This window comes from Stylophora pistillata, chromosome 10 (genome assembly GCF_964205215.1).
Source record: "Stylophora pistillata chromosome 10, jaStyPist1.2, whole genome shotgun sequence".
Classification (NCBI taxonomy): Eukaryota; Metazoa; Cnidaria; class Anthozoa; order Scleractinia; family Pocilloporidae; genus Stylophora; species Stylophora pistillata.
Window position 1 is genome coordinate 25,770,896 of NC_142528.1, and position 26,271 is coordinate 25,797,166.

At 38.7% G+C, this 26,271-nt stretch overlaps 2 protein-coding genes across 2 annotated transcripts in view; one reads left to right on the plus strand and one right to left on the minus strand.

Annotated features, from left to right (window-relative positions):
* Positions 1–3,339, minus strand: part of LOC111322995 (SCY1-like protein 2) — a 37,518-nt gene extending 34,179 nt beyond the window's left edge. Inside the window, exon 1 of the mRNA XM_022926246.2 lies at positions 3,200–3,339. Coding sequence (XP_022781981.2) covers positions 3,200–3,205 — 6 coding nt within the window. The 5' untranslated portion in view covers positions 3,206–3,339. The remainder of the gene's footprint in view (positions 1–3,199) is intronic.
* On the plus strand, positions 50–26,271 carry LOC111322993 (uncharacterized). The gene is made up of 12 exons (XM_022926243.2): positions 50–690; positions 2,746–2,917; positions 3,233–3,447; positions 8,757–9,139; positions 10,938–11,055; positions 11,893–11,980; positions 14,022–14,142; positions 16,181–16,397; positions 21,592–21,858; positions 22,267–22,399; positions 23,398–23,481; positions 24,088–26,271. The coding sequence occupies exons 1-12, from the start codon at positions 353–355 to the stop codon at positions 25,093–25,095; spliced, it is 3,144 nt and encodes a 1,047-aa protein (XP_022781978.2). The 5' UTR covers positions 50–352; the 3' UTR covers positions 25,096–26,271.

The following is a 26,271-nucleotide window of genomic DNA, read 5'->3' on the forward strand; positions in this document are numbered from 1 at the left end:
TGCCCTAGTTCCCAGTCGTCACTAGGTATCACATGGTCGACTGCACATTTGATATGGCGACTGAATCGATCTCGTATTGGAGCGGCTTTATATTTCAGATTTGTTTTGTTTTGTCGCATTACCCACACAAAAGCGGGCGGTTTGCTTACAGCTAATTACCGCCGTACTCCATTCAAAGCAATTGAGCGGATAATTTCGGAAGAAAAAGAGTCATTGTTTTACGCAGTGACCTTTTGAAATCCGGCGATGACTCCATCTCGAGGGTATAATTTCTTTCTCTCTGGATCAAGTATTGTATCATGTGTTCGTCTGCAACAATCACTTTTGCTCACTTAAACCCGAGAGCTTGTTTATGGCGAATATTAAGGTATTTGCACGTTTGAAGCCGTGTCAGAATATAAATCAGGAACTCATCAGCTTTGAAGATGAAGCGATTTGTATTCAGTCCCGTCGACGCGAAGTTGCTTCGCACTCCATTAGTTCTGGGTCCTCTAATCTACCGGAATCGATCCGATTTCGGTTTACACAAGTTTTCGGAACGGAATCGTCTCAGAGATATGTATTCGACGTGGCCGCAAAGGATATAGTCAAAGGATTTATGGAAGGGTACAATGGAACAATATTTGCTTACGGACAGACAGGAGCTGGGAAAACTTACACCATTCAAGGGGGAAGCGATAGTGTCACCTCGTTAGTATTTTGTTTTTATCCTCTAGCTGTATTTCCCAAGCTTACAAAAGGACGAGCCCAAAAAATAGCTGTAGTTTGGTTATAACTCGGTAAAGGCTATTTTTGTTTTGCGGGTATCATTTATGATTATTATACCCTTAATGTACAATGTGTTTTTAAAAATGGCACTCGCTCGAAAAAAACAAAAGGTAAGAAAAAAAACAAGTCTTCTCAAATTACTTGCTTGACAATATTTCACCTAACCTTTTATATGAACATGTAAAGCATCTCAGAGAAGGTTGACTGAGTGTTTCTCAACATTATTTGTAAAATTTTATGACTTTTTTTAAAAGAAAATAAGAAAGCAAAATTTAATTAACCATTTAAGCGAGCGATTGGTATCCTAAGAAATATCTCTAGAATTTGAATTAACACGTGAGGAAACCCACGTTTAGGATTATCAAAAACATTTCATCAATTTGAACTTGCATGTGAGGTTACTCCCGACCCCTGAAAATAGCAAGAATTCACACGTTCTCGAGTAGTTGCATGATCTGATATTTAAAAGATTCTAGGTGTCTTTAAATATGTATCAATTTCTCTGTGAAAGTTTGCTTTCATGCATGGCCCACCAAGACATGGCCAATTTTTCCGTCATCTAATATTCTAGTTCGGACTTAATTGATACCGGAAACAATTTTTTCATGCACCATGACCTTGATGTGGCTGTTATATATACATAATTATTTCTAAATGGCTCCCGCTGTGTCCTTGGGCTCCAAATGCATCCTTTACAATATTATATGGAGTTTGGCTTGTTTTCATTGCCACCATTTTCCAACAGGATAGTTATTTTTCTTATTGATAACACTTTTATTCTCATTTTGAAAACTGAAGCTAGTTCAGGCATCGTATTACAGTGACATCTTTTGAAGCACATGTTGTATTTTTGTAAAAGTATTGGCGAACGTGACTTGAATCTAGGGGACAGGAAATTGGCTTTCAAGATGAACAAGTTAGACTTGATTTGACAGAGTGAAGTAAAGCTATAAATAGATTTTAAAATGCATTAATAGTTAGTGACACATTTTTGCATATTGAAATTGCAGCATGTCAAATCTTTACTCTCATTCCTGTGTAGATCACTCTTACACTAATGTCAAATCTTCCAGTGAAAAGGAAATTTGTTTCAAATTGTCAAAATGTTCATAAACATCGGGGGGAGGAGCAGTTAGATCAGAGAATTTTACAGTCAGATTTTGTAGAGTTTTGTACAGTACCTTGCACAGAAGTCTTATCAATGGTCTTTAAGTCAAGTGAAACAGGGCCAATCTTAATAATTAGGGCCATGAAGATGTAGCAGGAAAGAGTACTGTTTTCTGCTTCACTTTGCATCATGCTGTCTTACAACCCTCTAGCTCACATTTGTCTGGCTTTGCGCTAGGGAATCGGAGAAGACTACAAGACTATGGAACTGACTAGGCTGATTAAGAATGGGGGAGAGGTTGACTAGGAGGATTAAGAAGGGGGGAGGGGTTGACTAGGAGGATTAAGAAGGGGGGAGGGGTTGACTAGGAGGATTAAGAAGGGGGAAGGTTGAGGGATAGAGTAACTGGGATTCCATGTGTATTTACTATGTATGTGAGACTGAAGGAGCTACATTTTGTGTAATTCTTGTCGGTCAGAACACTTAAATTATAGTCAGCCCCAGAAGACTAACAATGAAAATATATATCTTTAAAAAAAAAAAAAAAACCAAAATGAGTTAAGAATAGGTATGGATTTCTGTTGGTAAACTTGAAAAGTCTTGTCTAAAATTCTCTTGATGCTTATACAGATTTGTGACCTACCAGTACCTTGTTGTTCTGCATCCACTGGGCTTTTAATTTCATTAGACAAGTGTAAAATACTGGCATTAGTTAAAAATTGAGCGGAAGTTTAAGCTTCTTTTGTCTGTGACAGTTCCTTATTTGATAAGTATCAGTGCAGGTATCGAACATCTACATATATCTACGCACAATTGTGAAGTTTGATAGTTGTCCATTCTCCCTTTACTATTTGACCATTTTCTCTTAGATTTAACAATCATGGAATTATTTCCCAAAGTCTGTCCATGATTTTTGAATACATCGCTCAAGTTGAAAACGAAATGATCAGCATTCATGTTTCGTTCATGGAAATCTACAAAGAAGTGGCATTTGATTTGCTGGGTTCTATCCCGAACAAGGATGCAGGGAAAACCAATCAGGTGAGGCAGATTGTTTTCACTCTTGAGCTCTCAAGATCTGATTTTTAATTCTCCCTTCCAGCTGCTGCATATTTCCTCGGAAATTAGTTACTGGGATTTGTTGTTAATTAATCAAGAAAACAAATTCTACCCTTTAAGACTGAATATTCTCATTACCTGTTTGCTGGATAATCTATGGAAATTATAGGGAGAAGTTACACATTGATCACTTCTGAGAGTAAAAGGATTAATGTACTTTCACTGATTGCAGGTTGTGACTGTAAGAAATAAGACTTCACTCACTTTCATGATACTTTTTCATGTTTACTTCAACAGGTTTTGGTTAGAATGGCAGGGAATGGTGTCTGCCATCTTCATGGAATTTCTCACCATCCTGCACAAACATTAGAGGAGGCAGCAAGGTTTTACCAGCTGGGTATGGCAAACCGCAAAACTGCCAAAACGTCTGACAATAAAAGATCATCCAGATCACACATGGTGTTTAGCATTAAAATGCTCCGTCAACAGCCTGGTGAAGAGATATTTTTGAGGTGTGTAAATATGACAAAAAAGTCTAGACATGTGTCTCATGATCTTGCCACAAAGGTATCTTATAGTACAGGGATTTATCTAAAATGTTGCATCATTAGATAAAAGTGTGCACTTGATAGAGTGTAACTTGAATAGAAGCAATCTTTCACCCCTTTCCCATTCAATATCTAAAGATCAATTCTCAGCACTGAGTTTTATGCATTTTTTATGATTGTGTGTATGAGAATTTGGTGTTAAATCAGATAATACTCCATGTCTCTTAATGTATTCCTTGGCCTTTGGCCAAGGGACTCCAAGATTTATTATATACATCCTTGGATCTATTATTATGTACTAAGCAAAGGGCTCCCAGATGTGTCTACATTGCTGGTCCTATTGCATAACAATAATCTGTTTTTGTAGCAAAGGGCTCCCAGATGTATCTACATTGCTAGACTAATTACGTAATAAGAATCAGGACTTGACACTAACTTTTTAACTTACCAGCCAAGTAGCTAGTGACATCTTAGATGTTATGACAATTTCAATTTGGTACTAGCCAGACTGGCTAGTGGAAATTGAAAACCACTAGCCAAAAATGAATTTCTACTAGTCTGTGGCTAGTTGGCTACCGTTAGTGTCAAGCCCTGGTAATCTGCTTCTGTCGCAAAGGGCCCTCAGGTATTATCAGCATCACTGGACGTATGAATGAATAAATGAAAAACTTTATTTAAGTGTCTATGTTTTTTAGCTATAAGCTAATGGGGGACACTAAAAAATTTAAAAGTCAAATACATAATTATGTCTCCTAGATAATAGTTATTTACAGTATAGATAATTAAAAAGATTATAAAGTTATTTAGTTAAGTTTTAAATTTCAACAAGAGTTGAAAGGTCGACTTTTCTTATGTTCTTCTTGAATGAATTTAGAGTTTCTATTGTTCTTAGGTGTCTTGGTAACTTTGACCAAATGAGAGGTCCCATATATTTAATAGAATTCCTACCAAATCTTACAGTTTCAAATCTTGGCAGTTCGAAGTCACTGTTTTGCAAGTTATACTGAGTGTATATTAAATAAGTCAGAAATATTCTCGGGTACAAGACTGTGCTTAACTTTAAACATCAAAGTGGCAATGTCTTGTAGGCGCCAATTGTACAACGTCAGTAGTTTGGCGTAACTTAGCAGTTCTTGATAGGACGCTGATCTTAACATTTTTTTAATTGGCTTATATACTAATAAGCTGTATTTGTGGCAAACAGCTTGTAATTGTTAAATCTATTCATTACATGGAAACCAATACCTCTTGGTAGAACTTTTAGTCATATTCTTTTGCTGTAAAAGTGCAAGTATATTGTCACAGGGCATGTTCTAGCTGCTCCTATTGAAAATATTCATGAACGATCATGGTAATCTGTTCTTATAGTGAAAGGGTATCAGACATATCAACTTCACTAGAACTATTGCGTAATTGAAATAATCTGTTCTGGTAGCAAGGGCTCCCAGATAAAGATACATGTATGTCACTGAACAAACTGCTTAATGATAATCTGTTCTTTAGGCAAGGGCTAACAGATATTTCTACATGTTTCTATTATGTTGCATAATATTAATCTTTTACTGTGGCACATTGCAGGACCTATTGTGTAATGTTAATCTTTTCCTGAAGCCAAGACCTCCAAGCTATTGATCACATGACCCAAGCTATTGCATAAGAATAATCTTTCCCTCTAGCAAAGGATTTAGCGGGGCGCACAGACTTTTTATCAAAAAATGTAGTAGCAGGGGTAACAGTTTAAAATATCAGTAGGATATTGTCTACATTAAAATAAATGTAAGCCCCAGGTATTGAAATTTAGTTGGAGAATTCCTTCACGTACATGACCTGTAAGGCAAAGTATTGTTGCACCTTTAATGCCAAAAGAACACCCACAGGTGCCTGACAAGAATGGTTGACAGTAACATCCGACTTTTGGGGGTCAACGATCCAATTAAAAATTCCCGTTAATTCTATTTTCTTTTTCACTTGCTAGAAGCTAGTGAAAATGAGGTGAGATAAGATTTGGTTTCAACTCAACAAATGGTTGTACTGTGGATTTTTGAGGTTGATGTATTATCATGATGAAGGGACTAATAAGTCACTCCTTTGATGGAGCGTGAAACCTTTTGGGCGGTAGGCTGTTTTTATTTGTCAAAATCTAGTAGCCTAAATGATATAGTACAACGCTGAATGCTCATTTCAGGAACAAAAGTACGTTCATTGTAGTTGTTAGGACAAACACTATTCATGCATGTCTGATCTTCTGCTTTGGTCTTGGTTATTTCAGAAATCATCAGTCAACATTTTTTTAATTGGCTGATATACTAATTAGCTGTTAGTATTTGTGGCAAACAGCTTGCAATGTTAACTCTATTCATTACATGGAAACCAATACCTCTTGTTAGAACTTGTAGTCATATTCTTTTGCTGTAAAAGTGCAAGTATATTGTCACAGGGCATCTTCTAGGTGCTCCTAATGAAAATATTCACTAGTGAACAGGGTAGATATAAAATTCCCCATGTTACATCCTGAGGAGAAGGTCTCTATGACTGGTTCAATTTGACTTCCTCCAAGCTGTTAGTGTTACCTGTGTCTTGTCATCCTAAATCAGTACCTTTGTCTTCTTCAATATCACTAACGCAAGGTTTTTGGTTGGATTGATTTTGGGGAGGCTCTAGCTTTAAGTAAACATTTTTTAGGAACCATTGAAAATGTTGTTTAAAGTTAACCCAGTTTAAATTGATTTTTGGGCAAATGGAATTAAAATTAACTGCCTACATCAGGTCAATTTTATGCTATGCAGTTAATGTCTGCTCCTGAGGGAAAAATTTAGTTTTTTGTCTGAGAAATGCTGAAACAAAGTTGAGGGAAATGTTGAGACTTGAGGGAAACTAACTGTTTCCCTCAGGAGTAGACATTAGGGACCTTAAGAAACCATGACGGTGATGCCAAGGAAGACTTGATTAAAAAAGGAATTTCTACTCTTAGTTAGAATTTGAAAAATGGCTGCAGGAGCTTACTGTCTCTGATACAGCATCACAGCTCATCTTCAGCACGATGGCTAAAGTAGCCGTTGAGTTCTAAATGGAAATTAAAATAATTTGCTGTTGCGGTTTTGGTTTGCAGATGACGCAAATTTTGGCGATTTCACGTTGTTGTTTTGCATAGGACGGCTAAGAAATGTACAAAGTTTCAAAACACACGTGCTGAGCTATTGTTCTGCCAATTAGATCTCTTGTTTTTCCACGTCCTCGTTGCCGTCGCCGTCGTGGTTTCTTAAGGTCCCTATTAAGTGCTTCATTAGAAATCCAAAGGACTACTGTAGTAAACAAGCAAACTTTGTTTGCCTATTTTTTGGTCACACCACACCAAATATACCTCTTGAAGAACCATTTTTCAGTCCTTTTGCTCCACCAGTTTTTTAATTTCTTCTTTTGATAAAGTGGTAAAGCACTGTCTTTTTTTTAGCCATAGTCTGCTCCATTGTGTTTCTAAGAACTGATGCAGTGGCTAGCAACAAATTGTCTGGAATTGCTGTGAAGTTCAGAGAGAGCTTCAAAAAGAATCATGCCAAAATCACATCACAGGCTTAAGGCCACATTTGGATCATGCTAAAAACCTAGACATGAATTATATTCAATAGATGTATCCCACTTGGGATGCAATTTTGAAATCCTGTCAAAATTATATTACAAGCTGGATACATTATAATTTATGCAGGGTCATATGATTACCAATCAGCTGATCATATGATATTAGTCAAAGCAAGGGAAATTGTGGTAGTATATTAACAAACCTATTTAATCTAATGTAACTTTTACCCAATTTCATATTTTAGAATTAAACTGTTGAATGATAGAACTTGGTACTGGACTCTGGAAAAAGATATAGGAGTTGTTAGATTCGCACTTGATTTATTTTTCCTGTATGCTAAATTTTTTAAGATTAAACAGGAACTATTGGACATGCCTAGGGAAAATGACGGTGAGGGATTTACACGGGATCTCTTAACCCTTTGGCCTTTAAGAGTGGCCAGCATCTAATTTCTCCTTACGTTATCTGCACTCCTGAATCACACATCTAGGTCATGAGAATAAAGAAAATGATCACTAGTTGAAAAGCTCTTGATTGCTAAACAAATTCTCCTTGTCGGCACCTTAGGAAATGCATAGAGAACAGTAATGAGAATATGCATACTGATGTTAGGGTGTAAGGCATTAAAGTTTTTTTCGCCATTAATTTGTACTTCAAGGACAGTAGACAATACAGTCAAACTCTCTGTTTTGCACCAGAAAAAACAAAACCTTGCTTTGATATCTGGTTCAGTGATTGAAACAACTACGTAGAGAGCCACTTGAAAACTGTTTCAAAGCTTTTTGCATTGTACTATTGACAATTTGGGTAACTCATGTGGAGCAGAACCATGGTATAGAATGTATTATTGATGCTTTGTTTTGATTATTATCAATATGCATGTATGAAACCATGAGCCAACAATTAGGTGGAGGGGGGAAGAAGATACTGTGGTACATACTGTTCTGACAGCTGAGTTCAGAAAAGGTTGCAAAAAGTACTGTAAAGTAATTTTGATTTGTACTGGTTAGAGTGACATCTTGATAGCTGTTTATGCTCTTTGATGAATGAAGATGTTCAGGGCTGTGGTCTAGTAGTGCCTGGTGGCCCCTGGCACCTTACTTTGCTCTTGGGCAACTCAGGAATCTTAGTTTTCTCATAAAAAGCATATGCTGGGCACCCTGGATTTCACAGTTTTGGAGCACTAGGCTCCCTTCAATTTTTCTTAGAGCACAGCCTTGATGTTATTTGGTTTGTGATCAGTGTGGAACAAAGGAAAAGAGTTCTTTACAGTTTTTACCCTGATGCCCTGGACCACTGAGATCCAGAGAACTCTTTAAAGATGTTGGTCATTAAGAAGTTTGTTTGTAACCAGTCCCCTGCATACTGCCAGTAGAAGCCATGAACACCTGTTATTGAAATCAGAGAGATGATGCAAGTTATAAAAAATCAAAAAAGTAATAGAGTGTGCCAAGACATTTGCGACTCATTGCAGGTGTAGCCTAGCTTATCATCATGTTCAGTAATGCTTAGTGGTAGAGCATTGGGGCATGAAATCTGAAGTTCTGAGCCTCCATTCTATTTGGGAGACTCAGCTTTTTTTCCTCTATTTTCACTGCCATTTCAAAATGTATTGTTCTTTACATGATCTAACAAAGCTTGACATTTATCATCTTTCTTACCCTATTTTGTTTATTTTCTGGCATTTAAACTTTAGGTCAAAGTTGATCTTGGTGGACCTTGCTGGATCAGAGCAAGTTTGGAAAACAGGAGTAGATAGGAACCTAATAAGTGATTCAAAGTACATCAATCCTTCTCTGCATCACTTGGAAACTGTAATTATTGCTCTTCAGAAGTTTAACATGAGATGTACAAGGAAGAAACAAACTGGAAAATGTTTAAGCCGCAGCTCCAGCACAATCATGCAGCAAACAAGAGGTGCAGAACTGATTCCTAAGCCAGCACTGAGTGCTAAACTGAAGAGTGCCAGTGCATTTGAGTTAGGAAAAGAAAGTGTGTTGTCCCATGTCACTGATCACGACCAAACCCATGTACCTTACAGGAATTCCCTTCTGACCACGTTATTACAAGACAGTTTAGGTAAGAAAACAGTACCATGCTTTAAAAAACTGCCAAAAACAAGAGAACATCTTTAAAACTCTTGGAGCCTAAAATTGCCAGAGTTTTACTGAGTTTTCACAGCGTGATAGAAGTGGCAGTATTACTTTGCTTGGATGAAATCAATTTCAGGTTGCCGCAGCATTTTGAATAGTTTTCCCAGCAGTTGACTGGAAACCACACAGTGAATTCTTGGGCAGCGAAATTTCAAGGCAGTGTGAGACCAAGACTTCTTCCTCAAAAATTTTAAGTAGTGGACTTAAACCTTGATCTTTCAGCCAGCACATATTCCTAAAACAGCTGTGTATCCATATAGTTGAAATAAGAACTAATTCCCAGGAGTCTGGAAAACCAAAATTTCGCACTACCCAGTTTTTAAGAGGCCATTTTACAAATCAGAGAATGGTTAGAAATACATTTGATAATAAAAATTAATGGTGAAAAACTACGACGTTTCGAAGTCTGCATGACCTCATTATCAAGTAAAATGTTAAAACTGATGTAAAATTGTAGCTCAGAGATTATATACAAATAAAATGTGATAACTTCATTAGAATAATGAGCGTTCATTGTTATTGGTGTTTAGCATGTCAGATCGTGCAGTATATGTTTAAATAAATACTTTTGCACGTATTGAGTCAGACTGCGTGTTTAGCTTTGGTTTTTGTTCGCGAATGAATAACATTTAGTGAATTAGGCAGTCCATTTTCCCCGCGGCATTTCTTGAGAACGGAAAACATTTCCTCTAGGCTAGTGGACGCTACACTGTGGGCTTCTTTCAGATGCTTGCCAATGACGGAGGCTTTATGTTCTTCTATGCGTTGATGAAGATGGCGTGTGGTATAACCGATATAATCCGCATCGCACGAATCACATTTAAAAGTGTAAACAACGCATTGGTGGTTAATTAAAGCGGGCTTCTCTTCTTGTATCTTGAGCTTTCCCTCGATCTTACGACTTACGATCTTACAAGCAGTTTTCACGAGTCATAAGATCGAGGGAAAGCTCAAGATACAAGAAGAGAAGCCCGCTTTAATTAACCACCAATGCGTTGTTTACACTTTTAAATGTGATTCGTGCGATGCGGATTATATCGGTTATACCACACGCCATCTTCATCAACGCATAGAAGAACATAAAGCCTCTGTCATTGGCAAGCATCTGAAAGAAGCCCACAGTGTAGCGTCCACTAGCCTAGAGGAAATGTTTTCCGTTCTCAAGAAATGCCGTGGGAAAATGGACTGCCTAATTCACGAAATGTTATTCATTCGCGAACAAAAACCAAAGCTAAACATGCAGTCTGACTCAATACGTGCAAAAGTATTTATTTAAACATATACTGCACGATCTGACATGCTAAACACCAATAACAATGAACGCTCATTATTCTAATGAAGTTATCACATTTTATTTGTATATAATCTCTGAGCTACAATTTTACATCAGTTTTAACATTTTACTTGATAATGAGGTCATGCAGACTTCGAAACATCGTAGTTTTTCACCGTTAATTTTTATTATCAAATACATTTTACAAATGTGTGCTTATTATAGTTGCCAAGCAAATGTGTGCTTAGTTGATTGGGAGTGAGGCTGAAGGTGACCTTGTTGTCATAGGGACCAGTATCTACTTAGCATGATAAAGAAGTGGTTTAATTTGTATCATTACAAGGTCACCCATAGCCTTACCCCTGTTCAAAGGCTTTAATGGACCAAGCATGCAACTGTAAAATGGACTATTGTTGGATGCATTTGTTTTGATATTTGATATTTGGCACAGGAGGAAACTGTAACACAGCCATGATTGCAGCATTGTCGCTTGAGGAGGAGAATTTACCAGAGACCATCGCCACGTGCAGGGTGGCTCAAAGGGTTGCAAGGATTCTCAACAAGCCAGTGTGAGTGTGAATTTTGAGTAATAATTTGTTGATGTTTGCAATTTAGATGTAAAAGCCAAATGAGAGATCTTACCTAGTCAGAGGATGCTGAAACATTTTTAGTTGTATTGAAACCCATCTCAGGGGACACCCTGCTAGCCAGAGGGTGTTGTTTAAACAGAGGTGTTTCTTACATAAAGGTAACACATACTGTAGACCTGTTATTGAAGGGACACCCACAGGACTAGGAAAAGTGTGCCCTGGAGTCCTGTCAACAAAGGGAACACATACAGTAGGCCCTTTATCGAAGGAACCCCACTGGACTAAGAAAAAGTGTCCCCTGACATTGATGTTTCAAATTGGAAAATACTATTTCAAATCTCTCATCTAAGTCTCTAGGAATATCCTGTAATTTCAAGGGATGAAAGTTTGATTATATAAGTAGCACTTATCCAAGACCTGTTTACTATAACAAGCTGCTAGGGTCTATCTTCTGGGATAACCCAAGAATGACATAAAAGGATTTTTCTCATCACAGAATCAATACATCCATCAATACAATACAATAAACAGCTTTTTCAGTCAGGGGTTATGGTCTGATTTAGCACCAAATTCTTAAAGCTGAAAAATGATGCACATCTTATATCATAGTCGGTACACAGAACCAATAATTGTATAATTTATTTGAGAATAAAAGGTCTGTACTAATTGAAGTCATTTTGCTATATGATAGGATTAAACATTAGTCACTGGATTAAAGATCTATTATTTTTCTCTTTGGATATTTCAAGTGGCAAATCAAAAAACCATCATTTATGTGTCCACAGAAGGAACATCTTGGTACTTTTTTACTTTCAGACGAAATGAGGAGATTGACAAAAATATGGTTATAAGACGGCTTCAAACAACATTGGCACAACTCCACTTAGAACTAGCAAATTACAAGGTATTTGTTATTTGCTGTGGTTTATGGAGTGATGCTTAAATTATGCTTAAATTTGTGCATAATGGTTCACAATCCTCCGGACTTAACCCTGGTGTCATCGAGATAAATAGATTAAAGGAAGTAGTAGTATTTTTCTCCCAAGGGGTTAGGAAATTAACCCTCTACGTGCTAACATCAGCATTCATATTCTCCACACTGTTCTCTATACATTTGCTAAGGTGCTAACGAGGAGATTTTGTTAAACAGTCATGATCTTTTGTTGGTGATCTTGACAGTAATATGTGAGTTAGAGTTTATATTGATGCTAGTTACTCTGGAGGGGTCAAAGGATTTTATTTAATTATGGTTTTCCTGAGAGTGTGCTGAATGTCTTTAACCCATTTATTACATCCATTTTGAAATTACTTGTGATTCTTACAATCTGATTGGCTCTCACCAGTACAATTTATTTACAAATCACAACATTTTAGGATCTAAATCTTATTTATTTCCCAACCAATGAGACAGCTTTACTTAAACATAACAACCAATCACATTTCAAGGCTTGTTTAAAGAAATCTATCAAATTGAAGGAGAAAATGAAGGACAAATTTTGCAACTTTTTACAAACCAACTTAATGCCGTGCAATTGTGGTCTTAATTCATACTTGTGATTTCAATCAAACTCCCACTGCGCGCTCATTTGATTTTTAAAATCACGCATTTAAGACCAAATTGCACTCCACTCTGTTCAATTAGCATGGGCGAAGAACTTGATTTCGAGTGCAATTTGTTGTTAATAAGCACGTGTAAAGTTTTCAAAGACAGGAAAATTGCACGAGCTCTAGGGCGAGTGCAATTTAATTTAATAACTTCTAGAGCGCTATTTTCATTCAATGATCAACAGTGCTTAACAACTTTGAATACTACAGTAAATTCAAATTTATAAAACTAATAACATGTACACTAATATTAACAATGTATGTTAAAATAAGAATAATATGGAATATCCATAATTAATTAGGAATAAGGATCTTAATAAAGAACTTAATTAGTAATACTAATAAAAGTAATTGTCAGACAGGGTACTTTGAGAAAGCTGCACGAAATAAATATTAAGTTTTCAGCTTACATTTACAAATGGAAAATGATTGAATATCACGTAATTCAGCTGGTCGACCATTCCATAAGTACGGGGCAGCAGCTGAATTTTTAGTATCTGAAAAATTTACTAGTGCTTATTTACACCAAATTGCACGAGAATCACGTCGTTACTTATAATTTACATGAAAAAAAAGTATCACAGAAAGTCAAGACAGACGAAATTTTGACAGCGCGCGCGTGCTTTTTGTACTTTGCACTCGTGTTACAACTTTGCTCTTGTCTTACTTAAAAAAAAAAAAAAACTGAATGCACTCATTTTCAGCTAATCAGACAATTTCATACTTTTCTCATATACACCAGTAGCATTTATTTATTAACTCCTGGAGTGTGGCTGGCATGTAATTCCTCCTTTGTCTTGTCGCCCTTAAATTAAACGTCACGGTGATAAGCATAAACGGAGTTCTCGTTAGCTAAAGAAGCTCAGTCGATTACGAGACAAATTCTCCTTGTTAGCATCCTAGGAGCTGTTAAAAGAACGGTGTGGAGAATATGCAGTTTGATGTTAGGGTGTGGTGGGTTCACTGCACGGGGGGGGGGGGGGTTCTTGGGGTGGTCCGTATTTCTTACCCCCACCCTCCCCTTTCAAAGCCTTTTTTTAAGCAAACAACCTACAACGTACAGGTAGGGAAAAGTGGTGAGCCTCCCCCTCTTGAAAAAAAAAAAAAAAAAAAAAACTGGTTCCGCCCCTGTCAAGAGGCCGTAATTTGAAGGAAACCTGCGTGAACGGCTAGTCGGCAATTTATTTTGTGAAAATTTGAGCTGGAAATGTCGTGAGTGTTTAAAAATTCAAAATTGCTCCTGCTCACTCGCATGGACTCAGTTGGGTGCATTTTTTGTGGCATTAAGTTACTTGCTTTTCGGCGTCGAATAAAATGATTTTCGTCTTTGCCTTACCCAGAAGCAGAACAAGTTCCTGTCTTTGCCGTTGGATCATCAAAACTGCCTAAGCGTCGAAGAAGAATGTGTAGAGGTGATGCAAGCTTTCCTTGCTGGTGGAATAAGAGATCCAGTGTCACATGGTGAGAACTCAAAAAATCTCTAATTTCTTCTTACCTTTAAATGAGACACTCAACTGCGCAGAAGATGAGAATTTATAGCTGAGGGTGATTCTGTCTAGGATAAAAGAAAGAATTGTTGAAGAAACAACTTGGAAAATGGGTTCATTTACAGCTGGGTCTTTTTCTAAATGTAACCACGCCTGAACAATGACGTTTGCACTGTGCCTTGTTCTAAAATTTAACCCTTTTCACTCCGAAGAAATTCATAATTCTCCCAAATGTCTACTGTAATATTCTTACGATGTTTATTCGGAGAATTTGGTATTGGATCAACCAATAATCCTCTCATTGATATTTTTCTGTATTCTCATCACTTGTCTGCTTGGTATTGTATTGATATGGTAAGGAGAAATTCTGTCTTGGTCACTCATGGGAGTTAAAAAGTTAACCAGTAGGTAAATAGGCAATTTCCGAATTACTTTTGGCCTCTTTTTCAAAACGAGGCCTGGTGCTCAACCATTCTTGTGAAAATGACTTTAATTCGCATGTGAATGAAAACTTATTATTATCATATGAAAGGATGAGCACCAGGACTCGTTTTGAAAATGAGGCCAAGGGTAATTCGGAAATGGACCCTTGGGAAGAGGATATTCTTGGCTACACCTGCTCTAAGATGTAAGTGCACAAACGGCTGAGAGACAAAAACTCATCTTGTACCGTTTGCCGTTTGTTGTAAATGTCGTGCTTGACTTTCATATTGTTGGAGAAGGTTCAAAAATTGTACGGGCGTCGCTTAGGATGATATGGCCTCTGTAAAATAGTGATGCATTGCAACACTCGAGATAAGATTTACTTGAACAAGTGCAGATCAATACCAAAGAAATCAAAGCAGCCAATGAGAAACAAAGAAAACTAACTTAAAACTCATAGTTAAACATGAAAACCGCCAAAGAGCGAGGAAATCGTGTTTGGTTCTAGTCTTACATCTGATTGGTCGAGAGAGTAGTGCTAGTTTTTGGTTTTTTCAAGACCAATCGTCGTCACTGAGCAAAATCAACGCAGTCCTGCTTTTCTTTGGACACTCAAATGAAAACCACTCTTAGACTACTCAAAGATAGCCTGCAGAACAGGCGTAATTTGGGCGAGCGAGTTCTCAGTATTTTCTTAACGAAACACGGTAGCCATCTTTGATTTTAATGGCAGCGGAAGGCTGGGGAGAGGAGGGGCTGGGGTGGGGAAGTGGATATTATTTCGCCCCTTCCCACCTCCTTCCCCTACGGATTAAGTAAATGATCGCGCTTCTTAACGTCAATTTTCAATTCAACTCGCCCAAATAAGATGCCTGCACTGCACTAAAACCCTAAGTAGTTGTTAGGTTAATCACAGTAGTACAGGTTGATATTGTTTTCAACAAAGAGAAAGTCAAATTCAGGTGAACTAGTTTGAGTAAAGGAAGTTAACGCGGATGAAGAAAAATGTGATTGGTTTTAACCCTGTAACTTCCAAGATCTGATTGTTAATTCTCACCTTTAGCCGCTGCACTTTTCCTTATAAATTAGTTACGATTATTTGGTGTTAGATCGAAATAACAACTTGTACCTGATAAGTTTTAGAATTCTTAATATCTGTTTGCCGGATAATTTATGGATATTATAGGGAGAAGTGACATGTTAATCATGTCTGGAAGTTTAAAAATGAATAAAGGCTGATAGTTTCGAAAGAAACTGTTTGGGGTTGCGTCGGTGGGAGTAACGAAATAATTTGGATATATCAACAAAGTTGAAATGGTAAATTGGCCACCGTAACGATTACAAAAGCTGCCGTTTCGAGCGTTAGCCCTTCGTCGGAGCGAAGGGCTAACGCTCGAAGGGCTAACGCTCGAAACGTCAGCTTTTGTAATCGTTACGGTGGCCAATTTACCATTTCAACTTTGTTGATATATCCAAATTATTTGGAAGTTTAAAAGTTTTAAAGAATTCTTCGCCTGATTAGTTTGGAAGGCTTTGACAAGGAGTTGCAAATTCATTCTTTGATATGCTGTTTTTGTGGTGAATGACAGGTATAGATACACCCACGAAGTTCCGCACCTCACTGCGATACTTGCGACAGGTGTTAGGTGAAGTGAGAATGCAAAGCTTAGATGACAAGGACAGCGGTGTACGCACGAGTAGCGAGCCTGCAACACCGCTGACCAGTGAAGGGGAAAATGACAAGCACTTCGTATCCAGTTTCATCAATAAGTTGCCTTTTCCTATTGGCGATCTGTCTCAACACAGGTATGTCGCCATTTAGTACGATGAACACTTCAGTTTTATAATTTTCAAGGATCCCCACGACGAGAAAACATCTTTCTACAGAGAAATTTTCATCAGGAAGCGTCTATGTGGGGACCCAGATATTTTTAGCAATTCTTAACTTTAAATTGACAGAGCATTGGCTTCGTATGAGCAAAATCACGAGTGCATGATAGTGAAAGATGATTTTCGATGATGATATCGTTGTAAGGTAAATAACAAGGATCTTCTTAGAACTTGAGAATGCCGTAGCGGCAGTATTCTTCCCCCTAGTTTCCTTCGCAGCCTTCCAAAGGCTGGGAGGGGAGGCAAGGGGCATTAGAATGTCACACAACGCTCACCCCTGAGAATTCTTTTACGGTGAGCGTTGCGTGATATCCTGAAACCATAGTGAAAGCTGACGGGTGGAGGGCCAGACAGGTTGGCATGCGCCGTCTAGCCTTGTACTTACACGATTTATTTGCATTTTCCGAGAACGTGAATTGAAATTGTGGACTTCAACGTAGGATAAAACAAAGGTGTCGTCCTTCTCGATGGATTATGAAATTCTTGTTCTGACTCAGGGAAAAAAAAAAAAGGAAATTTTTTTTCTGTAGAATCTTTTTACTAGTTGTCCAGTGCGCGCCCTTCTTTTGAATGCAAGTAGCTCCTGTTTAGATGGAAACAAAATGTTCGAAAGTTTCAAAACCTAGTGGTCATATTATAAGGTGCTGATTGACTGCATTAGGCTCTCGGTCATGACGTACAGAGAAAGCGCAGCCAAATGTTTCCAGTGCGGCTCTTACGCCTTGTCGATTTAAGCAGTAGAACACATTTTTCCGGGCTCTCTAATGTTGGGAGAACACGACCTTCTGAGTTTTCTCCCAACATCCCAAGTGGCGTTATCGCGTTATAGAGCCCGGAAGAAATGTGCTGTATTGCTTTTATGAGAGCGCTAGTTACATGCCGGCTCTATAACCTGATAAAGCATCCGCTTGGAAACTGAATTGACCTATTAGACGGTGCAAACTACGTTTATAATGTTCTAAAAGGGCATAGTTTCACATGTATTTGTTGTTGTTGCAAAATGCCGCAGAATTTAAACGAACACTTTTACGTTTTTTAATGCCAACTTTTTCCCGAAACATCTGTGTACAAAGGTTAGATCTGTTAACGTCTGAGCGTAGTAAATAACTTACGATCAATCCTCTGGTGATCTGTTTATACAGCAGCCATTCAACGGATCTCCTTGATTCCTACGTCTCTGCAAAAACAGAAAAAAACGTTTTAGTCGAGTGAATGGATGTATTATGGGGCGATGTTTTTCTCAAAATTCTGTTGGCAAATAACTATTTTCTTTTTGATTATTTTGAAATGGTCAACAAGAAAAAAAACGGGTTTTTGCTTACTCGAAATCTTTTGTATAATAGATTTGACAGTTTTTTCTAAAATGTTACAGTTTTTATTGACGAAAGGCTACGTAGAAAAGCGATCAACATATTTTTATTTGCTTAGACCTATCATATCAGACCAATCGCTTTCTTGTTCCTGGTTTGTGATTTTGTTTCCAAACACGCGTCTTCAGAGCAATTTTCAATCGTTTTGCTAGAAATCTGGGATTTCATTGGTTTTTCCTCACTGTTCTTTGATTGGTCAAGAAAACCCGCGCCACCTTTTCCCAGCCAATCATACGTTGCTTCACTTTGTGATTGGTCCAGATAATTCGTGTCACCTTCTCGACCAATCAAATGCTAAATTAAACCAATCGTGACTTGGCTACTCACGTTTTCCCGCGCTTTAAACAGTTTGATTGTTTTCAAGTTCTCATTCGTTCCGTGTAATATTTTCTTTTCTTCTGATTAAACATTGTGATTATGTTTGGTTTGGTTTGCTACACTCGAGTTACATTTGTTATTTTTGTTCATTTTGATTACTTTGGTTGTTGTTTCACAACATTTAATCGAAATGCGTCGCATGAATGTAAAAATAAGCAACGACAGTGTCAGGTTGAAATTCGGAGAGATCCTTGTTTGGAGTGAACCATTCTTCTCTTTTTCTCCTCTTGCCATAACGTTAAAGGCGCAATAACGATGTCTGGATCAAGAAAGTAATCCAGTTCTTCGTGTCGATTAGCTATAAAGGCTGCCTTATTTCAGAAATTTGCGCAATTGACCTTGGGATTTGGGAGGGAAACCGCATTTCAGAAAGAAATGTGGTCACACCTTTTATCAGTTTCAAAGAATGCCGTTAGGAAATTCCGTTTCTGAATATTTTTGAACGATTGTCCGTTCTCAAACATAGGTTGTACTTTTTAACTATGTTTGCAGGATCTGTCGGCTTTGATAGTTACGTGAATGTCATTTTGGTTACTTTTAGTAACAGGCAACATTGTCGGTAATTGTTTCAAAAATTGAAACAACTTAATGAGATGAAATACTATCGCTGTTCGTGTTCTTTCTAAGATAAATACAACCTTATCAATCTCGAGGAACTTAGCCGATATTTCTTTAGATAGCGGTTTTACTGAAAGGATCTAAAACCGCCAGTTACAGAGTCAATGTTTTACAACTCCGGTGAACTTAAAAATATTGCGTCAGATAAATATTTCGGTAGTAACAACCCTAAGAGCGGGAATCTATTTATCAAAAAATGTATAGCGGTAATTAATCGCACTGAGGACATGCGAACCCATTAAAACTAGAAAATCTAAGCGTACTAACTTAAAAACCATTTTTAGAGAAATAAATACCTTTAACACGGTTACTCTTCATTAATGATGCGGTAATTCTGTTAGTTGAAAGCCCCGAACCGGCTCCAGTAAAAATACCATGTATGCGACAACCTCGTTGACTTCTCTCTGAATTTGACACTCGAAATACCATTCATTGTAAATTCAATGTGCTGAACAGTCGTCCTTTCATAAAATTGAAACTATTTCCTTACACGCGAACACCCAAAAGTGGCGGTCCAAGGTTTGCTATAAACAGATGCTAAAAATTCGTAAAGCGGTGATTTCGCGATCAAAGTACAACTCGTAGCATGTGACGTGGCGTGAAGTTTCGTAATCTGAGTCGTAGACCCTTTCAACGCGTGTCTCCCGACACGCGTCTGATGTTTTTAAAAACATTTACACATTCTTGATCTATCTTCAACGTCTGCGCCTTATTGTCTTGTTATTAAGAGGAATGTGCCGAAGAAACCAACTTATTTTTATCCCTGCCAACGAAGCATACATGCAATGATGACACTGACCGTGCTTTGCCGGGGATTCCAAAGAGTAACCTAACCTCGACTTCGTACCTGCTGATCCCATCAATGTTTTTTTTTTTTTTTTTTGTCTCATGGGTAAACGTTTAAACAATATGAAGATGCACAAAAACGCATTCTTCACTCGCAGCAGCTGTTTGTTAACAGCGCGATGTGCTTTGGTACGTGCAGTCAAGTTACTGGGTTGATTTCAAAATAGCGCGTTTGTTGACGAAGATTTTCGAAGGGAGGAAAAAATGTACTAGAACTTTGGAGCATCCAAGAAGTTTCTCCTCTTAAACATGAGAATTTAGCAACAGACGTTAACTAGAATGATCGTGATTAGTTCAATTTCTAGCACGTGTGAACACAAGTTTTCGATTGGAGTTGAAAATTGCTAGAACTTTGGAGTATACTTCTTCGCTCAAACTGGAAACTTGAAGTATAGCACCGCGTGTTAGTTGGAACGATCAATAATGAAGAGGAGAACTTGTTGAGACCTGTGTCGAAACTGCCGACATTAATTGGAATGATCGGGAATGAAGACAATAACTTGTTAAGTCCTGTGCCGAAAACTGCCGATTCTAGCCAAATTTAACGTTGGCAGAGTAGTTTATTCCTTTTATGTATTATCCTGGATCAGGCCTTTCCTACAGATCAGGAATAGGTGAAAATTAGCAGGCTAGTTTTGGATATGAGGTATTTAAGAATTGTATCATTACTCTTCTGTTTTAGGCCTCATAGTAGCATTAACATCATTTCCTGATGTATCTCACTGACGCTTGCATAAAGTTCAAATTGCTCTTTTAGTTTTATTGCTAGCTTTTGGAACCGGAATGACGGGGTCATTCGAGTCAATTTGGAAGGGGCTTACCTTTATGAGCTGGTGATAATGTGTAATTAGTTTCGGCTGGCCAGGGTATGACGCGTCGGTGATAAACGCACTCGTTATTGTTTGAATCAGGAATACCCTCCCTGAGAAAGTTTGGGTGAAATTGGTGAGGAGATCAAGAATTTGAAATTTTCATGAACTTCTCTTCACTTTCAACGTCTTCGCTTTCAACTGTGAGGAAGGGAAATAATGTGAATTTGTAAACAATAATCGAATAACTGAATAGCGAATTAATAGTGAATCATGAAGTTCGTTTCATAACCACGGTCGTTCCGTATCCAGTCGTTTGTACCCAAATGCAGTCGATTCGTGCCTAAGTTTGAGTCCGGTTCGTAACCATCCCAGATCAGTTAGGTATTTATAAGCGTAGTAGGAGTGGTATATTGCAGCTACAGGAAACGCACTAAGGCGAGAAGCGTATAGTCTGCCACATGATTATTGACACATGCCTTTGAGACCGTAATATTCTGGAGTAGCAAATCAATTTTACCCCTAATACTTTTTCTCTCGCCATCTCTCGCCCTGTGTCCTGTCGCACTTTGTTTTCTTCAAACAAGAGAGGGGGGGAGGGGGGGCTAATGTGGCAAAGTGCACTTCATTTCAAATTTTGTGTTTGAAAACCTAAAGAGAGGCTGCGTGAATATTATGTGTCAAATGATTTTGCCGCGGTTAGTACTTTGAGTTTGAATTCGATTAAAGGGAGGAATCATTGGTCAGAGTGCGACACTTGGTTAGGATCACAAGCCTGTCACGCGGCCTCCTGATCTTTTGTCCGTTCTTTAATTCGTTCTTGCATTTTTTGCCTTTGTTCCTATGTTCCATCTTCCTTCGTTCCTTTGTTCCTTCGTTACTTCGTGCCTTCGTGCCTTCGTGCCTTCGTGCCTTTGCGCCTTCGTGCCTTTGTTCTTTCGTACCTTCGTGCTTTCGTTCCTTGTAGTCTTGGTTTTTGTAAGAAGCTTTGATCTATAATATCCTGGGGAACCCACGAGACTAGAAAGTGTCCCCTGTACTAAAGAAGAGGTTACATAGTAGTATCTGACTAGGAATGCTTTGTTGCAGATCAAGTATTACCACGCAGGAAAGCGGCATTTCTTTCACCACCGAACGCGAGGGACCAACGACAAATGGAAAGGAATCTTCTATTCCAGACCAACCTGACAGAAAACCTCGGCAGCCTAAGCCTGATATTAGTCAGCCTTGTACTCAGACCGGTCTGCACAAAACTCGCCAGAGACGAAAACTCCACCAAAAGGACGGTACTGATCAGGTAGTTGAACACAAGAATGTAACGGTCGCTGAGCTCGAACTGGAGAAGGAGACGCTTTGGTAAGTTCCGGAATTCTGCTTGTGCTTCGTGGAACCAATTATACCTCCCTCGAAGTAAATGTGATTGTGGATATTTTACACCACTGGCTTACGAACTTACGAACGAAAGGAACCGTATTTTATCAAAACATTTCCGTAAGTATAAGGTCATCATCAACAGAATAACTTGTCAGAAACACTCCAACACACTGAATAGCACGCCCTTCTTAGGATAATTACTTGAGCTCAGACCTGCCTGTACCCAAATTCCTCAAACCTGTCGCATGTTTGCACGCATCTTAGTTTTCAAGCTGGAAAAGTCTTTGAAAAGTCTTGGAAAAGTTTGAAATTTGTTTTTAATTTTCCCGTCTAGCGTCAAATATTTAAGATGTTTTTTTTTTTTTTTTTTCGTATTTTGTGTAATCGCAGGGACAAAAGCAAAACATTTACCTCCCGGTTGGTGGATCAACGCGCCCGTCTCGTTATGATGTCGAGACAGGGCAATCCTCCGGAAGAATTAGAAAACGAGAAAATCGTGGAGTTTCAATTGGAGAGAAAGAAGGTGGGAAAACTGAGGAATTAGATATTGGAGAAGAAAAACCTAACATCACCTTAGTTAAGATAATTCGTCTTGATCCCCCTCCCCCCTCCCCCTCCCCCCTTCCCCCCCTGTTTACAAGACAACCGTCAACGTTGCACTGCGTTGGTGTCATTTTGTGAGTTCAAGCATGGGTATACAGGCGTGAGGGGAGCGCGAGGCAGGCTCGAGGAAAGCACGAGGGAAACGCAAAGATCGAGATACGTTCCTTCCCTGACGCATGTATCGCTGCTCAAGCTTTTGTGCTTTACTTAAGCATGCCTCACGCTTGTCTCGCGTTTTCCACGTGTTTGCTTGCGAAATGACGCTAGCTCTTCGATCCATCATCTCCGTTGCCGACACATTTTAGAGCATGAAATCCCAAAGAACGGCTGCGAAGGAGAGCAAGGGTCTCTACGAGAGCTCTGTCTTTTCCTCTTAACCCTCTCCACCCTAACATCAGCATGCATATTCTCCGTACTGTTCTCTATACATTTCCTTTGGTGCTAACAAGGAGAATTTGTTTAACAATCAAGAGCAATCAAGAATTTGGGATCATTTCCTTTATTCTCGTGTCCTTAATGTGTGATTCAGCAGTAACGCTGTAGGTAGAAATCAGATGTTAGTCACTCAGGGTTTAAAGGGTTCATGGTAAGCTTAGATTACAAATGGATCCAAGGTTATGTGCGCGCGCTGTTTGAGCGTCACTAACTGAAAAACAAGTAAAAGTGATACAAAATGAAACATTGTCACAGTTTAATGCTTAACCCAAGATCTTATCAATGAGGCCTAAGCGTTCTTTCCAGCGCAGAGGAAAAAAAGAGCTTTAGAAGACAGTTTCTTAGTCGCTTTTAATTCTTGTTCGGTTTCAAGCTAGTGAAGCCTTAGCCTCCATTAACTATGGTGAAGCCAAAGATAACATGCGCTGAAAGCCACATCAACACTAATTTTAAAGTGGTGATTATTTATCGTATTTCACGCAGCGTGAGGTGGAGAGTAAGCTGTCTTTAGTGATCAAGAAACTGGCCGATTTGAAATACACTGAACAGCTAAGACAGCAGTCCCAGGTTTGTTTATTTTTTTTTTTTTTTTTCTGGAATGGAATTGCAACTCAGTGTTGAAAGAAATCTGATTTTGTCTTGGGTTTGGGTAACTTCATCCTCCGATTGCTCTAGAAAACCTGTACCTGTACCACACTTTTTTGGCAAGTCGGTAGCATACTACTAAATTAGCCTCCGAAAAGAGTTTCAAAGGTGATGTTTCGAGCGTTAGCCCCTCGTAATTCGCCTTGACGAAGGGCTTACGCTCGAAACATCACCTTTGAAGCTTTTTACGATGGCTAATTTACATTATCAACTCGATCGATAATGTAAAACCAAAATTACCTTGTTACTCCCAACGACGCAGCACTACAGTTTCTTTAGAAACTTACCCCTTTACTCGCAACTGTGTCATACGCGTTTTACCGCTCTTCTTCATACGTGTTACGGAAAAACTGAGTGGTTTTCTTGTTCTTTGGACCACTCGTAGAGCTTATTCTCAGATAATATGGTTTTCTCTACTGAGTTGATAATGTAAATACTCCAGAAACTCCCTTGTTATTCCGCACTGGTATTTCGGATTACCTTCGAATCCGTCGATTAAAATAAGCATTTGTCTTTTTTCTCTTTTAGACCAAACAGTGCCACCAATTACCAGCTAATACTGTCGATGAATTAAAACTCAAAGAGCAGTCTGCTCGTCAAAAGTTGTTATCGCGAAGAAAGCAGATGAAAAGCTTTGTTTTCCCATCGTCCACACAGTCACACCAGCGAGCGCCTTCCACTGCAAGCTTCTGTTCTGGAATCGTTCACGATTCTAGCTCGTCGAGGCCGTCATCAACGACGTTACAGAGGCCGGAATGTGTCGGGGGATACCCTTGCCATATTACATCGAGTTCTTCCATCTCGTCTTCTCCTACTTCACATTGTAGAGTTCTCCGTGGCAAATCCTCCTCATCGAGTAGAGCGACGAGTTGTTGCTCACGTCATACATGGCGAATGCCCTCGTGTTCACAAAGTTCTTTTTCCAAAGGAGGAGATTCTAGCAAGAGAAAACTGCCTAGTAGAGATGTGAAGTGCGGAACATTGGAAAATGCGAGCAAAGCTTGCTCGCTTGTCCAGTACATGACTAACTCTCACCGTGCTTTGTACCACAAGTCGTCGTTTCCACGTCGTTTAGACTCTGACGGTTTTTGTAACCTGCGTGGAACAAAACGTTTCCAGAAGACAGAGTCAAAAAAGCGATTATCACCGGTAAATAATGAACCTAACTCATCGAGGAGCCCTTCGAGTGTCCCTTTACAATTGGACGGACAGGTTGCAAACCTCAGCGAGATGAATCGGATCATTACAATCCCTCCAGACAAAATAGTTCCCGAAAGAGTGTCAGTCGCATTCGATCATACTGACCACAACGACGAAAAAGATAAACTTGTAAGTTTGGGAAATTTTCAAGAAATGGGACCGGGCGAAACGTCAGCCAGCAAGCCTAGAGAAGCAACAAATCTCCCCTCTTTAATTTTCCTCAAAAGAAAGCAGCGGGATCGAGTCATGAAAATTCGTGAATTTGTCAACGCGGCAGAGGTAATACAAAGAACCTGGCGTACGCACAAGAGAAAAAAGAAAGAGGAGAGATCCTAAATCATAGGGAAAAAATACTGTAACACTTCCAGTCTTAAGTTATTCAAAGAAGTTTAAAATTGAACTAGTGTCGAGCAGTGAGACAAAAAGAGTGAAGGAAGTGAAAGAAAAATAGAATAATTTGAGACCTAAGGCGAGAATTGGCCTGTGTAAGCAAAAAAAGAATCACGTAACCATTTCTGGATTAGAAAGAAGTTCTTTGGATCTTCTTGCAACACTGTACTCAATTGCGATAGCCATTTACAAACCTCTTATGAATTGCATTTAAACATCGGTAACGAACGTTGCTGCGAGAAAATGAAGTTCTTGTCCTTGCATCTGATACAAATCCAAGTTGCTTTGTATTCAGCTGGCTTCAGAAATGCTCGGCATTAGTTATGATGTCGATATAATATCGAACTTTGTCTGTTTCCGGACAAACCCAAACGCTATGAACCTTCCATGTATTTATACGAAGATGTCGCGGGGACAACTCGTTTGTATTTTAATGAAACCTATGGGTTCAGAGTTGTCGTCGATTTCACTTGTTTTCTCTTCCCACTTGAATTCCATTTAGTGTGAAAAAAAATTGAATTGGAAAGAAAGATGTGAAACAGAAAGAGATGAAGGAACCGTTCTTTGGGATGTTACGCGACGCTCCACCCCTCCCCCCTCCCCCCTCCCAAATAAAGAAAAAAACCTTCCATGACATTTTGGGTAGCAGTCAATCGTGGAAAGCGAAGTCTTCCAAAGCGCTGTTGTCGATGGCAGTGACTGACGTGTCAGCATAGTTAATAGAGGGGACAGCAATCACAGAGAATGAGACATCAAAGTCATGTGATGAAGAGTTGCTGGTTGTGCGAGGGACCAACAACTTTTGACTTAAGAGAAGCCGCCCGAATATTTCGAGAATCGTACATCAGTGACGAAAGCTCGAATTTTTTTTTATTTTACCAAAACATTCCTTTCTGTGAACTAGCTTTGAAAAAAATATTTTAAAGTTTCAGCGATTTTTTTTCCGGCTGGAAATTTAAAGAATTTTGAAAATTCGCCAAAATAGCCGTTTTCGCCTTGCCTAAACGGTCAAATCGTCACGCAACTTTAGAAAGATGTTGGTAGCGCTAAACAAGTCCATTCACCATCAAACTTTGCACAGTAATTGCAATATAACTGCACAATAAAAGCACATAAAAAGTT